We start from the raw sequence: 13,661 nt of genomic DNA on the forward strand, positions 1-13,661 counted from the left end.
CAATTCTTTCGGAAATTTTCATTTTTTTTTTTTAATATTTTGCCACCTTTTTCTGCCTTTATCGCTTCGCTTTCGGAGCGAAATTTTCGCGTGTCTGGAACATTTGGTCGAAACCCTGTTCATGGAGAGTCACCGTTAAAATAAATAACTGTAGTAGTGCGCGATGAGTTTGGAGTTTGGCACGACTACGATGAAACGGAAATGGCACGGTCAGGATGGATGGATGTTTTGCCAAAGATACGATTCGTATCTACGCGCTTTGTGTCTCGCATTTCCGGTTAGCAGTCGTTTCAAGGTATAAGTTCGAACTTGAGACCACGATAGCGAGAACTAAGGTGAAAGACAGCGTGCACTCTGTCTAATGTTGGCTGTTTGTGATCAAGCAAACTCAATTGCACAAGCGATCACTGTGGCAACGCTTTGCACTGTTTGCAGTTTTCCATTTTCTCGTCGAATTCCTCGATCTGTAGCGTCATTTCGAAGAATCTGTACTTGTCGTGAATGTTCCTTGTGGCAATGCGCAGTATGTCCTGTGGGCTCGTGCCTGGCTCTGAACACGGAAAAGAAAGAATCATTAATATCAAGATGTAGATGATTAACAATGCTCGATGATACGATTGCAATTGCATACTTATCGCCAGATGCGCGGACAACGCAGTCTTGTCCAAAGAAAGCGCCCAGATGCGAAGATTGTGTACTTTAACGACGCCGTTGATCTGCGTAAACGTGCTCTCAACCTGCGAGTAATCGAATCCCTTCGGAATTCCTTCCATCAGGACGTTCATCACGTCCTTGATTATGGCAACCGTGGTTAATATGACCAGGAGCGAAAATAGGAAAGTGCAAATCGGGTCTACGATTCTCCAGGTCGGCTGGAAATATATACATCAAGATTAAGATTGGCTTCTCATTACCGTGACATAATTTGGACCACAACGTAGGCGAGACCTCCGCATATTTTAAAGCGCTAAATAAAAGATCAGTCTAGGCCACGATCGCCCTCAAAAGTCCTATCTTTACGTTTACGAGGCGTAATTTGCATTATTCGGAAGCATAAAGCTGCAACAGCTACATGCTGCCGAATAATGAAAATTACACCTCGTAAACGTAAAAATAGGAATTGCCCTCAAAAGAGAGCAATCGTGGTCTAGATTGATCTTTTATGTAGCGCTTTTGACTACTAAAAGACCCCATCTTTGCATTATCGAGAAATGAGAAACGAGTCTACCCCTTTAAGAATGAAAAATGAAGGAAAAAATAGTGGTACTAATCAACCCTAAATTAGGTCCAACCCAGGAGCAGGAGTATATTCGGCTACTCTCCACTGTATCGTAACTTCGCGTGTACCTTAAAGTAAATAATCAACGCCGCGATGAAGACGCCTATGCTCTGAATGAAATCTCCCAGAACGTGGATGAAAGCGGCGCGCACATTAATGTTTTTCCTATCGTGCTGATGAGGATCGTGGTCAATTCCTTGGTTCTCCATGTTCTCCAGCTGGCCTGATTTCTGGTGCTCGTATTCTTCATGAGGCACGTGACCGTGGCTGTGGCCGTGCTGGTGCAACGACAGGCCCATTCTGTGGGACAATGTTCCGTAAATTTCAAGAACGAACGATTACCAGGAAAAGAATTCTATCTATATATCCTATCACTGACACTAGATTTACCGCGACGCCAACGATGGAAGAGATCAACATCACGGTGGCGTCCAATTCGAAATCTTGATGGATGATCCTCTCTACTGCTAGATAGAACAGGATTCCGGTTACCACCCATATCAATAGGACAGAGGTCAAAGCTCCGATCACCTGCAACAATTCGTTTTTAGAGGGAACCGAGATATCTCTAAAAATAAGTCTCCCTATTGATATAGGGCAGTTGTCGGCAAACTGCGGCTAGCGAGAACAAACTGCTTCCACGAATGACGTGTTTAAATTAGTTTAAAATACATTTATTGGATTTTAATTTAATGGCATTTTAATACAATTTTTTCGACCAGTCAGTGTGTTGTATCTAAACTCGAATAAAGAGCAATTTCTACTTTATTTTAACACGTTCCGTGCCGAGCCGTTTTTGCCCGACAACTAAACAAACTTATGTGCTTTGTTCTATACTGCATTTTTTATAATGCCTCTTTTGGTGGAAATATATTCTCCAGCTTTAAACTTGTTATAAAATATATTTTTAGCGCATTAGATAAATACATCAGCCTGAATTAGTCCAGTCAACGAAGAGTTGTAGAGGGAAATGGGAGGAACACTATATTTTTAACTTTGGGACTTTGTTTGGACTAGTTAGGAGATAAACATACTAAAAGTCATCAATCCTAGGAGGTGAGCGGGGTGCAGGGGGGCACGTAGTTTAACGTGTACCATCGGTGATAAACGTGGCACAGAACGTGTTAAACAATAAATGAGATTATTATATATAAAGTATGATATCTAGTTTTATTCAGTGTACCTAGTTTTAACCGACTTCTGAAAACAGGGTTCTTGTAAAGAACTTTGACTCTCAAAAGAAATCTAAATCGTTGTATTGCAGATATTTGGCTCTTTTGACTAATGAGTTTGCCGACCACTGATATACAGGGTGTCCCAAAATTCGTGAAAATCCCGAAAGGGGTTGGTTCCTGAGACCATTTCAAGCGACATTTTCCTTTGCAAAAATGTTACCCGCGGCTTTGTTTAGGAGTTATTAACAAAAAACACGGACCAATCAGAGCGCGACCTAGACGCGAGTTGCGACAGTCGGCCAATAGACAGTTGGCGCGCCGGGCCGACTGTCGCAACTCGCGTCTAGGTCGCGCTCTGATTCGTCCGTGTTTTTTTGTTAATAACTCCTAAACAAAGCCGCGGGTAACATTTTTGCAAAGGAAAATGTCGCTTGAAATGGTCTCAGGAACCAACCCCTTTCGGGATTTTCACGAATTTTGGGACACCCTGTATAGGGGGCTCATATTACTATACTCACCTCTGCTCTGTACCATCCGAACGGCATTTTCCTAGTTGGCGGTCGACTCGCGACCCATATGGAGAACAAAGAGATCATGAAGGACGCGAAATCGGTTAGCAGATGCGCAGCGTCCGTCGCTATGGCTAAACTGTGCGACAATATTCCACCTGAAACAAGGAATTCTCTGTTACAACCGTATACGGTCATGCAGTTTTTCTACGGTATTGCTGCGCGCGAAATATTACCTACGATTTCCGCGATCATGAAAATTACACATAGTATGCTGGCGAACAGTAGTTTCTTCCTCGCTTTCTTGTCGATCTCCTCATTTCGTTCCCTGTGGCAATGATCTTCCGGTATCACTGTAAAACACGCGCGGCTCGGATTACAAGAAGAAATACTTGATTGTACATGGTCGAATTTCGACAGAGCTCTTACTCGAAGAATGTTTTCGGTAATCGGTGGCTGACATCTCTTCGATCGGACCGCCACCTCCGCCTTTCACCACCGTGCAGCAACCGGAGAGCTTCCCGTGGACGCAGAAGATCACCTTCCTAGGGGACGATGCTCCGTTTTCCTCGAGATCGTTGTTGTTCGGCGGAATACTTGTCCCGTATCCATACACGGCTTTGTCTTTGAATCTGTGTAACATTCGAAATCAATTTATCGATCCGCGCTGCCTGCGCTATCGGGGGTTATGCATTCTTTTTCTTTCTCAAAATACACGGTGGTTCGATATTTGTGGCGCCGATCGAAATTAGTAGGAAGAGACATTCAGAAAATATCGGAAAGTGAATCGCTCTGAAAACTGTATCGCACCCCGTGTGATCGTTCTGCGACGCAGCATCCTCCAGTCCCTGATATTCCATCGCTGCCCCGTCGAAATCTCCGAATTTCCTGCTCGCTGTTCGCGAGGCTGAGATTTTCGAGGCGACAACTCGAGCAGAGTGCTCGACGTTGACTTTCTACGCATCTTGCGGTCAACTAAATACCCCTGAACGGGTACAAACACGAGAATACGAGAACAGCGAAAGCGATCGAGATAGAATCGCGAACGTGGAGACAATGATATTCAAAGACGGTGATTTCCAAATCTGTGTTGTAGATCGCGTGTCATCTCTAGATTCCAGTCGATCAAGGACACGTCGATCGGCCGACTCGGATCGTTGGACATTGTCCTCGGAAAGACGGAAGACCATTGGCCCGATCATCACGAATCGTGAGTCGGGAACCGCAATCGTGAGATACGAGCCTGCGGAATCTCGCGAATGCGTTTACGTGACTCAATTTATTGTTGGCCTGTCGTTTCTGCGATCGCTATCGATACCTGTCGCGTAAGTCGTTATCCGACGGCGAGATAGCGACGATGCCGTGTGCAAAGAGCTGTTCTTTCAATCGTTATCGGCTTCCAATCGCGGTGGAAGGCGGCGATCACGGCCCAACGATCCGATCGAGCTCGATCACGCGCGACGCCATGCGTCCTCGTGTGCAAAATTATATTCGAAACACCAAAGCCGATCTATCAACGATGGAGAGACGAACGGAAGAAGGGGGAAAACAGAGAAACGAATTACACGCCTCTTTGCGTTTCCTCTCGCGTTCGCTGATACGCGCCGTCAACTATCTTCCCTCTTCCTGCCCCGAGCGCTGCACCGCGGTGGCCCCAAAACAACCAGAAAGAATCGCGAAAATGCGAAAACATAAAAATACGAAAAATACGCGCCGCGTTCCGGGAATCCCGCAACCGAGAATGGGAATCCGTGCGTCGCATCGAGCGGCTTTCGATTTCGTTCTTGTCAGAGAGATACGTTAAACTGGTTAGACGATCCAGCAACGTTCCTCGTTCTAAGTTCCTCAGTCGAATTTACGAGAGACGTCGATCCTAGAAAAATATTCGACACGTGTGTCTTCTTTTATTATATTTATTTATCTTGATCACCACTGTCAACTACCTTTTCGCTGGTATCATGTCCTACAAAAACGTAAGCCGTAATTGGTAACTTCCTTCGCAGGAGGCGAAAGAGTATCATTCGTTGCGAATAATTACTGTTGAACGGCGAAAAATTAATAAATACACGTTTTCTATTTTGGTTCAGAGATAATACACCGGCGTTTAACACTCAACATTCATTTTACAACTATTGAAATGATTTAGTCGCTTACATGGAAATTGATTCAATAAGTTTCTTTGTCCAAGCACATACTGTACTAAAAATTGCAAAAAATTTAAATAAATAGAGAGCCTTGTCATTTTGATAAGCTAAAACGTCAATAATCGCTTTTAGTGCTCGGTAGGTTTAGTGTTATATCGGTATACAGGGTGTCTCAGCTGAAGGAGACCACCTAAATATCTCCATTATTTTTAATGGCACGAAAAGAATATTTATGGTATAATTTAAATGGTATCGAAGGAGAAATAATTTTTTTGTCCGGTTATATAACCGGTATTTCATAGTTTCTTCAAGGTCATCGTTATTTTTTACCGGGAAAACTTATTCTTTTTTATTCCATCTTGATAAAGACTTAATATTTAATTAATTTAATTATTTATATATGTATATATATTTATATATTTATTTAATTTATTTATTTTATTTAAGCATATTTAAATGTATTTTTTCAGCCGCTATAAAAAAAATGGAATAAAAAAAGATAAGTTTTCCCAATAAAAAAATAAAGATGACCTTGAAAAAACTATGAAAAAATAACCGGACGAAAGAAATTGTTCTTTATGATATTCCTCCTTCGATACCATTTAAATTATGCCATAAATATTCTTTTTGTGCCATTAAAAATAAAGGAGATATTTAGGTGGCCTCCTTCAGCTGAGACACCCTGTATATTTAAATATTCAAATTGTTAACCCTATACACTCCTTTGTCAGTGTGAATCGACATCAGAGGAAGAAGAATGTAAATGGAACAGGTTTTTATACGTATTTGGTTCTTCCTTTATTTAATTTCTTATTTTTTAGTTGGAAACAAGTATACGTTCCACAAAAAATAAAGTACAACAAAGTTTGACAGCTATATTTAATATAATTAGTAAGCAAAATTGTTTAAAATAAGTAGCAGTTAAGGAACTGCCCTTTGAAGTAAATTTCCAATAAAAACTTAAAATGGCAGGGAATTGTTGGGAATAAAGTTGAAAAATAATTCGGAATGAAAAGGGTTCGTGAATCCTTTAAACAAATTTTCCTTAGTCTTCCCATTCAAAAACGCAACTCGAACAAGAAATTATATTTTCGCGTTCTCTGGCTTTCGAGATATGTGATTTCAACCATCAATGTTGAGGGGCTGTTTACACCCCTTCGGTATGGATGATGAAGAAAATCTGCTTGCGCAAGTTGAACGTGTTTTCTAGTACTCGTCGCGACGCGTATCACCGATCGCGCAGACATCGGTGAACACGGGTAATCGTCGTTTAATCGCGAACTCAACCGCATCAACAACGATCGTAGATCGTAAATCGTAACTCGATCCTGTACACGTTTCCCGCAAGCTATCTTGTTTCTTTCCTCGCGTTCCGCTACCCCCGATTCGATAATAATGATAGAGTTTCGCTTAACGGAAGAACGCGAGAAGCAGAAAAAGGATATGAGAACTAAACTTAACACTAAACCTACCAATCCCAAAACATATAAAACACTTATAGAAGTGAGAAGATTGAATTTACTTAAACTCTGTATGGTTTTGACTGTATAATATATGTGCTTAAATAAAAAAGTCGATTCAGTCATTTCCTAGGAAAGCGTTTTTATTATTTCAACAACTATGGAATAAAAAACCAGTCAATTTAACCGTGGTAGGTTTAATATTTATTTCACAAATAAAAGCACGTACGCAACGTATTGCTGAAGAAGATTAATTACCCGCAATTCGTGTTGCACAGGTGGTAAAGAATTGCCTTCTCGATAGGAAAATCGAAGTTCGACTAGACGTTAACGTTATTGGAAATTCTAGAAGAAGATTTTCAAGTTTAAATCGCCTGGAAAATTGTATTAGAACGGAGAATTTTTATATGAAATCTTAGTGTCCGACAGACGTCACAGATAGAATGACCGTTATTTTTTTATCTGTACAATCAACCTACGCATTTGACGCACTGCACCCAATCTTACTTCATAACTACTTCCTTATCAAAGCATACATAGTGTCCTCCATGTTGGGACACTTTTTTCCGGATTCATCGAAAAGAAAACTGTGGTCCGTACGACAAATATTTGATCGGTCGGGTCAAAGCAAACGTCGAACTTTGTACGATTGTACATACCTAACATGAACGTTGTACCCGCGTAACGTCCGGAGTTTACGTGTCACCAAATTGTATATTTACACGAAATACAGTCGACCAATAGGGGAAGCGAGAACCAGTTTTAGTGGGCTTTATGTACTCCCCCCTGCAGCAGTTCAAGAGGAAAGTACAGTACTACCTGGATAACAGTTGCGGGTGCACTTTGTAGCGACACGAAACTGCGACAGGGTTGGAGAACCGGCTCACGGTCCTTGCAATACTATCATGCTGTCTCTACTACCGTATTTATTGTTGTACCACATAGAATTTAATATACATTTTTCGACGGAGAGCAAAGAGATTGTCAACGTTGACGGAGTTATTACTTAAAATGATTTAGCGCTTGAAGATTTACCGCGAGCCATCGATAGTTCACCGGAATGCAAAACAGGTGCCAGCGTTATCGAGGCAATACCGTAGTTTACGATCGCACGTTGAGATCGTTAAGGCAGGAAGAGCGTAAGGTGTATAACACGGTAAGATCGCGCGAGGGAACATTCGTTGGGTGAAAGCGCGAGTGTTCGGGAAAGAAATTGAAACCGTTCGGTGTCTCGGTTAGACATATTTCCCTGGTGAAAATCGTTCGAGGTACCTGATTCCCGATTCGCAAACTGTACGCGCTCGAACTCCCCATTCCGGTGGCCTGGTGGGGGGGAAGGAGGGGATGCAGGCTAGGATCGATCGTGCGATGAGATCGACGCCGAAACGGATCCGGAAGGTTGTATATTGGAACTCACAGCTTGATCGTCTCGTCGTCCATGTTCCTCGGGTCGATGCGCAGTGGCACGCAGTCTCCTTAGATCGTGTGGTTCGCCGCAGGCAATTGATTCGACGACGCGACCGATGCGGACGATCGATCAGCGAGACGAAAATATGGGAAAGAAAAACGAAGACGCGAAAGCGAACTCAGCCTTCGCGAAGGTGATCGCGAGCTCGAGCGCGAACGCTAAAACGAGTACGAAATACAAAACACGGTCGAGGAGGGGGCCGCGACGCGTCACAACGCTAGAACGAGCAACAAAGACGGTCGAGAGAACGATTTCGAGAGCCGTTAGGTCCCCGCGGTCGACCAGCGACCAACAGACACGGATGGACTGTACAAGCGTCACTAGTTACATAAACAAGAAAACCCGCCTGCCACTTCATGCCGTCGGTTTTTCAGTAGAAAATCCTCTGTCCAGTCTAGTCGGTTTGTTTTACCAGATAACTTAACTCTCGATGAGTTTCTCCCACTCTCTCCTTCGGCTCTCTGTTGCTCCCGCTCACCTTCTCGCTTCGCTGCGCTTGCCCCTCCGTCCTATCCCGATTCACAGATTCGATTCCTCTCCCGTTCTTCCCCCGATCAGCAACCGCCCCTCCCCAACCCCAACGGACCCAGCTCACCCTCTCCTTTTTCGATCCAAGTGCGAGCGAGTTCGCTTCCTCTATCTATCTGCCTCTCCAGTTTTCGAACCTGCTATCTACTTGTACTCTCCCTCTCCCCCTCCCACGCCTTCTCATTGTCAACACGAGTACTCGTCCATTGTCATCTGTCTCGTTCCTTCGCGAGGCGTTCCAGTATTCGCGTACTCCTCGCATCGAGTGCTACCAACGAGCCGCTTTCTTTTTCCGGACGATCGCTTCCGTTCGAGCGGACCGTAGCTCGTGCACGCGCTTCCGAGCGATTTCGATCGACACCGATCCATCGATCGCACGCCCGTCCAAAGGACACACGCTGGTCGTCTGTCTTCTTGTTTCAATGGGTTTTGAGCTCCAACTTGCTCCAACTCGCGAATGCGATCGAACACGGACAACCTGCCGTTTGTCCCGATCGAGAAACAAACGAGACGACCAGTACCTGTTTTATGCGATCGAAAATCGGATCCGGTATAACCGCTCCCTAAAATGCAATTCCAGCTGAGCCGAAGCATCTGTAAACGCGTTTACTTCCCGCCGAAGAAATTCGGTATAATTTATTTTTCAGGCATTGTCGATTGGTTCATTATAAATTTACAAATAGTTAACAGCCGAATTGCTTGTATTATAAATTCCTCTTGGCTAGACGTGTCGACGCTTCAGCAGCTTACCGGAAACCTATTGGGAGGCGTTTCAATGACTCTGCGATATCTATGAGAAACTCGATAATTTTCTGTCAAATAATAGTGTCGAGAGAAGATATTTCCATATGTTACCGGATACTTACAACTCGTTGGATCACAAAGGAAATCGTACTGCTAAAGTAGCCTTTTCCCTTATTGCTTGCTATAATTGTTTGTTAAGAAATAAATACATATTTTTCATATATCCGTGTACACGTACAATTACATCTGAAATGACTGCGCGTCTCTCGGTTCAGCTCACTGCTTTCCCGTCCAAAAATATTCTACGTGTACTTATCACTTTCGAAAATATCAGGGCAAAGAGGCAGCGAACGAAACAAGATAACGGCCGAAGGAACGCGAGCATATTGCATCCGCGTCGTCTTAATCCCACTTAATACCCTACGAGGTGTACAGATATTTACACAGGGACGTACTGTACATATACACACACACAATGCGACAGAAAAAGAACGTGAAAACATCGATCGCCGAATTTCTTTCGCTACCGATTCGACACTCGACCTTCGTAGTCTCTGAATCGTTGATACGATTTGGAACCCGTGGAACATTCTATCGAGGACACGAGAACACAAACAATCATCGTCTAGTTAAATAAATTACTGAATGTGATGGAACTACGTACGATAGTCGATCGCCTGGAGCTGCTTCGTTCATCGTCGCGATGTGTTGCGTGTCGTCTGAGTTCCTCTTCAATTCGACAAACAATCCAACCGTGTCTAAGAAAACAATAAACGTGCCGAGCAGTTTGCACGGTCTCGCGCGCGTCGGATTCCGACTCGATCAACGTGTTTTTCTATCAGCGAGAGATGTCATTAGCGACAAACTAAACACTCTCTCGGTATCTGTTACCGCGAAATCGTAGCAAGTTTACCAATACCGGAGCGAAACTGACGGATGCGCCGTCTTTGATCTCGGGATCGTTCCTGGAGCCAACAAAGCAGACGGTGTAATTTTTAGTACACTTGCGACGAACACGCGCGACCGTTGGTATTTAGGTTTCTTGTATATTTCCTTTCTATCAATATTGTCATCGTGTCGAACGCGCGTTCATCGCAGAAATGAGTATTTGTGAAAACCAGTTAGAAACGTTACGTGTTTATTTCTTACAACTATGCAGTAGACGATACAAAATCACAATCGCGCTCTCCTTACGAACGCAGATCCCCGTGTCCACGACCAATTACGATACCGCGATCGATGCTATTCATTTTATTTTCGATATTCATTCTCGTCCGTATCCTTCGATCCTTTAACGGATTTTAGATACGGTGTCGCGACTACATTACGATCGATCGCAGACTACGATGGAATTGGACACCGATCGATCAACATTGGGAACCAAATTGGTCGCAGACACCATACGCTTCCCAATGCCGACGAACTTTTGTAACAATGTTAAATTACCTTATTACCGTATCGGCAATATTATTTTCGCGAGTGCCGTGCGCCTAACGTCGCCCTCATAGCTCTTCGTGTTTTGAGTTTTCCGCAGATTCTTCTTCGAAAATTTCTAAAACGAACGAAATCATGATTTTTTAGCCAATCAATAATATACAGTCAACACTCCTATAACACGATTAATTCGTACCGCGTTATAAGATACTTAGAGAATTGATACAAATCAGATCAAACTAAATTAAATTTGGTACAAATCGTTATAGCAGGGTTTACTGTATCGAAAACACCACGATCGCGCGTATATGTACCGTGCTCCTCTTTCTCCGTTTGTCTATTTTGGTTCTCCACTTGCTGTTGCAAGGCCTTTATCTCTTCGTCGTATCCCACCCATTCCGGTAAAATGCGTATAGCGGCTTGCAGCTTGGCTTCCTTTGTCATCGGATTGTTACACTGCCATTTTAAAATATTGCGAATCAGCATTATACAACGCTAAACGTATCTGCGTTTTACCTTCCGTCAATGCGGAAGGAAATTCGCTATTCTTACGACTCGATATAAAATGTTTGCATTTACCAAATCGATAGTTTTCGCGTATTTCTTGGATGCGTCGTTGCACCAAGTTTCGCACCACAGCCACTCTTGCGGCAACGTTTTTATGGTCACTTGATGAATCATGTTGTTGGGAAGATCCTGGAACGGGCGTCTAGTTAAACGATCCGTTAAACGAGACAAGGACATCATTACAGTTATCGTAAAATACAAACTTGATCTAGATTGGCCAAGCTATTAGGATCTTGACTCAGAGCTTGGTACTGTCCCCTCAATCTGTCACCGGCAGCGATACGTCGGAACCGTTTCAAGTGCACCACGTACAACGCGCTGATGTGATAAGCGCGACCTTGCAAATGGTTCCGCCAATAGCCTTGCTTCCAGAATCTGAATCCGTCCATTTCCGTCCTACTGTCGCAGAATGGAGTGTACGCGTACGGTGCCCCTCCCAGATCCATCGTTGCCAATTCTTTCAAATCCGCTCTCACAACCTAATCAATTGGAAAATGAGGAATGTTGTTGTGCACTGATTGCTCTAACAGTGTTATCAAGCTTCTTTTTATACCTGATCGGCGTCCACGAATATAATCTTCTTCACGCTTAACGGAAAGAGTACGTCCAGGAATAGGATCTTGTAACCCCATATCGTCCTCTGCTTCTCGGTCTGCTGATGAAGCCAACGGGGCCACTTATACTGTACCAGCTCGTACTCGAAACCATACTCTTTGGCCATGTGCGGCAAGAAGTCCTAAAACCAGTACATACGTTGCAACAGCTTCTCAGTCACGCGTACACGGGTCCATAGAATTTATTTTCTTACTTTTAGCGTTGGCGAAAGATAATTCTTTAGAAACCAGAATTTTACGGGGGTCTTGGTATGCTTTATAACGCTCAACATCATGATCTTCAGAAACCTTTCGTACAAGTGACCAGACGCCAGGGAAAAGATGTTCAACTTCTCATCCTCCTCGTCAGTCTCTTCGTTTGTCGTGAATGGCCTGATTTGAACAAAATCGATTGAACAAAACGAAGGAAATGACATTCCGTAAGCGAAAGTTAAACGTTGTCGTTCGAGCGTGTGCTAGACAACATTTAAGAGTACGAGAGTACGCGGTGCGACGCAATTTATTTAAACGTGAGAAGCTTACCAAAATTTGGAAAAGCTAAAAAACAGAGAACAAGTAAAAGTTAAAGTTCGAGGGCAACTGAATCGTTCAAGCAATTTAAGACTACGGTGATCGACAAAGTCTACGCGAGATCGCACGAAATAGATCGGATAGGGCCTGAGTATCGCGTACCTCGAAATGGAATTCCAAAATCCGGAATTTTTATCGTCCTCCGACAACAAATCCATTCCAACCTTGTCCGGTTTTTTGGACACTTTAACCTTTAACCCGTGACTTCTCAACGAGCTTATAACGACTTTGACGTCGTTGCCGTTTTGTATAACATCTTGGCCACCGACGCTAGTGAAATCGTATATTTCAGCTGACCGGCCTTGCCGAAGCCGCAATAGCCATTCGCCAGGATTGGCTTTCAGTTGAAAGTATCCCAAGTTCGCCATAACTATAGTGTCTACCAGTAATGGTTGCCTCTCCGTACCCAAAGTGAATTGCAATCCTCGAGGAGGATTTCCCATCACCGCTTCGAAACAGTGACCTTCCAGCAGTAGATGCTCTAATTCCAACTCGCTACAACAATTCGATATGAAATTACGTTTGGAACATAAGCACAGGATTCACGCAACAGCCCGATATATGGGATGTTTACCTGTGTACTCCCATCGCAACGTTGTCCAATTTAATATTGTCCAAGTCGTAAACGCTTCTGACTACTTCTACCAACCAGTTCTCGGGTGAGTGAATATTCTGGGTCAACAAAGAGGAGGTGGGCAACTTTGTAAACTTTGCCATTGCTCCGTTGATGCGACCATCGGCGTGAAATTGTAAATGTGGCTCGAATACGAACCGATAGAAACTAAAATAATAAAGATGCCAAGTCAAGTCAACATCCGGACATTGAGTTGTGCTGGAAGAAAGTGCATTCCATACTGGAGTACACTTCAGAGTAGGTCTGTTACTTTTCCGAAGCTTCGACTCTTCGAAGATTCGAAGGGAACTTCGAAGTGTACGGAGTTTTGAAGTATTGAAGCTTTGAAGCCTTCGAAGTTTCCGAAATTTCGAAGTCTTCGAAGTGCACGAAGTCTTCGAATCGTATGAAGTTGTAACTTACAAGTTTCGTGTTATGTCATGATTTTTGACAAATAAAAATATGAATAAAAAATTTGACAGAATTTTCATATTCTATGAAAAATAAAAAAGCTTCAATTCGAAGCATCGAAACTTCGATTCTCATCATCTTCGAA

The 13,661-nt window shown here is 43.3% G+C and overlaps 3 protein-coding genes across 8 annotated transcripts in view; 1 reads left to right on the forward strand and 2 right to left on the reverse strand.

Annotated features, from left to right (window-relative positions):
- On the reverse strand, positions 1–10,280 carry LOC143209517 (proton-coupled zinc antiporter SLC30A2). 4 transcript variants are annotated; one of them, XM_076425253.1, is made up of 8 exons: positions 9,972–10,280; positions 3,393–3,595; positions 3,200–3,316; positions 2,973–3,121; positions 1,659–1,810; positions 1,348–1,579; positions 632–872; positions 1–550 (listed from the first exon to the last, which is right to left on the reverse strand). In XM_076425253.1, the coding sequence occupies exons 1-8, from the start codon at positions 10,001–10,003 to the stop codon at positions 405–407; spliced, it is 1,272 nt and encodes a 423-aa protein (XP_076281368.1). In that variant the 5' UTR covers positions 10,004–10,280; the 3' UTR covers positions 1–404. The 4 variants fall into 4 exon arrangements, with proteins under 4 accessions (XP_076281368.1, XP_076281367.1, XP_076281370.1 ...); XM_076425252.1 differs by lacking the exon at positions 9,972–10,280 and adding an exon at positions 3,774–5,313; XM_076425255.1 differs by lacking the exon at positions 9,972–10,280 and adding an exon at positions 7,985–8,483 and having other exon boundaries at positions 3–550.
- The window catches only part of LOC143209525 (enoyl-CoA delta isomerase 3, peroxisomal), an 18,070-nt gene continuing 12,147 nt past the window's right edge, over positions 7,739–13,661 (forward strand). Inside the window, exon 1 of the mRNA XM_076425278.1 lies at positions 7,739–7,965. Within this exon, the coding sequence (XP_076281393.1) occupies positions 7,912–7,965 (54 nt within the window). The 5' untranslated portion in view covers positions 7,739–7,911. The remainder of the gene's footprint in view (positions 7,966–13,661) is intronic.
- Positions 10,429–13,661, reverse strand: part of Uggt (UDP-glucose-glycoprotein glucosyltransferase) — an 8,632-nt gene continuing 5,399 nt past the window's right edge. For 2 of the 3 annotated variants that reach the window (XM_076425207.1, XM_076425205.1), the window contains exons 16-24: positions 13,067–13,273; positions 12,595–12,987; positions 12,445–12,459; positions 12,117–12,294; positions 11,862–12,044; positions 11,512–11,787; positions 11,321–11,437; positions 11,056–11,197; positions 10,429–10,859 (exon numbers count right to left, since the gene is read on the reverse strand). In XM_076425207.1, the coding sequence (XP_076281322.1) occupies positions 10,810–10,859; positions 11,056–11,197; positions 11,321–11,437; positions 11,512–11,787; positions 11,862–12,044; positions 12,117–12,294; positions 12,445–12,459; positions 12,595–12,987; positions 13,067–13,273 (1,561 nt within the window). In that variant the 3' untranslated portion in view covers positions 10,429–10,809. The remainder of the gene's footprint in view (positions 10,860–11,055; positions 11,198–11,320; positions 11,438–11,511; positions 11,788–11,861; positions 12,045–12,116; positions 12,295–12,444; positions 12,460–12,594; positions 12,988–13,066; positions 13,274–13,661) is intronic. The other variant, XM_076425206.1, reaches the window with a different exon arrangement.

This window comes from Lasioglossum baleicum, chromosome 6 (genome assembly GCF_051020765.1).
Source record: "Lasioglossum baleicum chromosome 6, iyLasBale1, whole genome shotgun sequence".
Taxonomy (NCBI): domain Eukaryota; kingdom Metazoa; phylum Arthropoda; class Insecta; order Hymenoptera; family Halictidae; genus Lasioglossum; species Lasioglossum baleicum.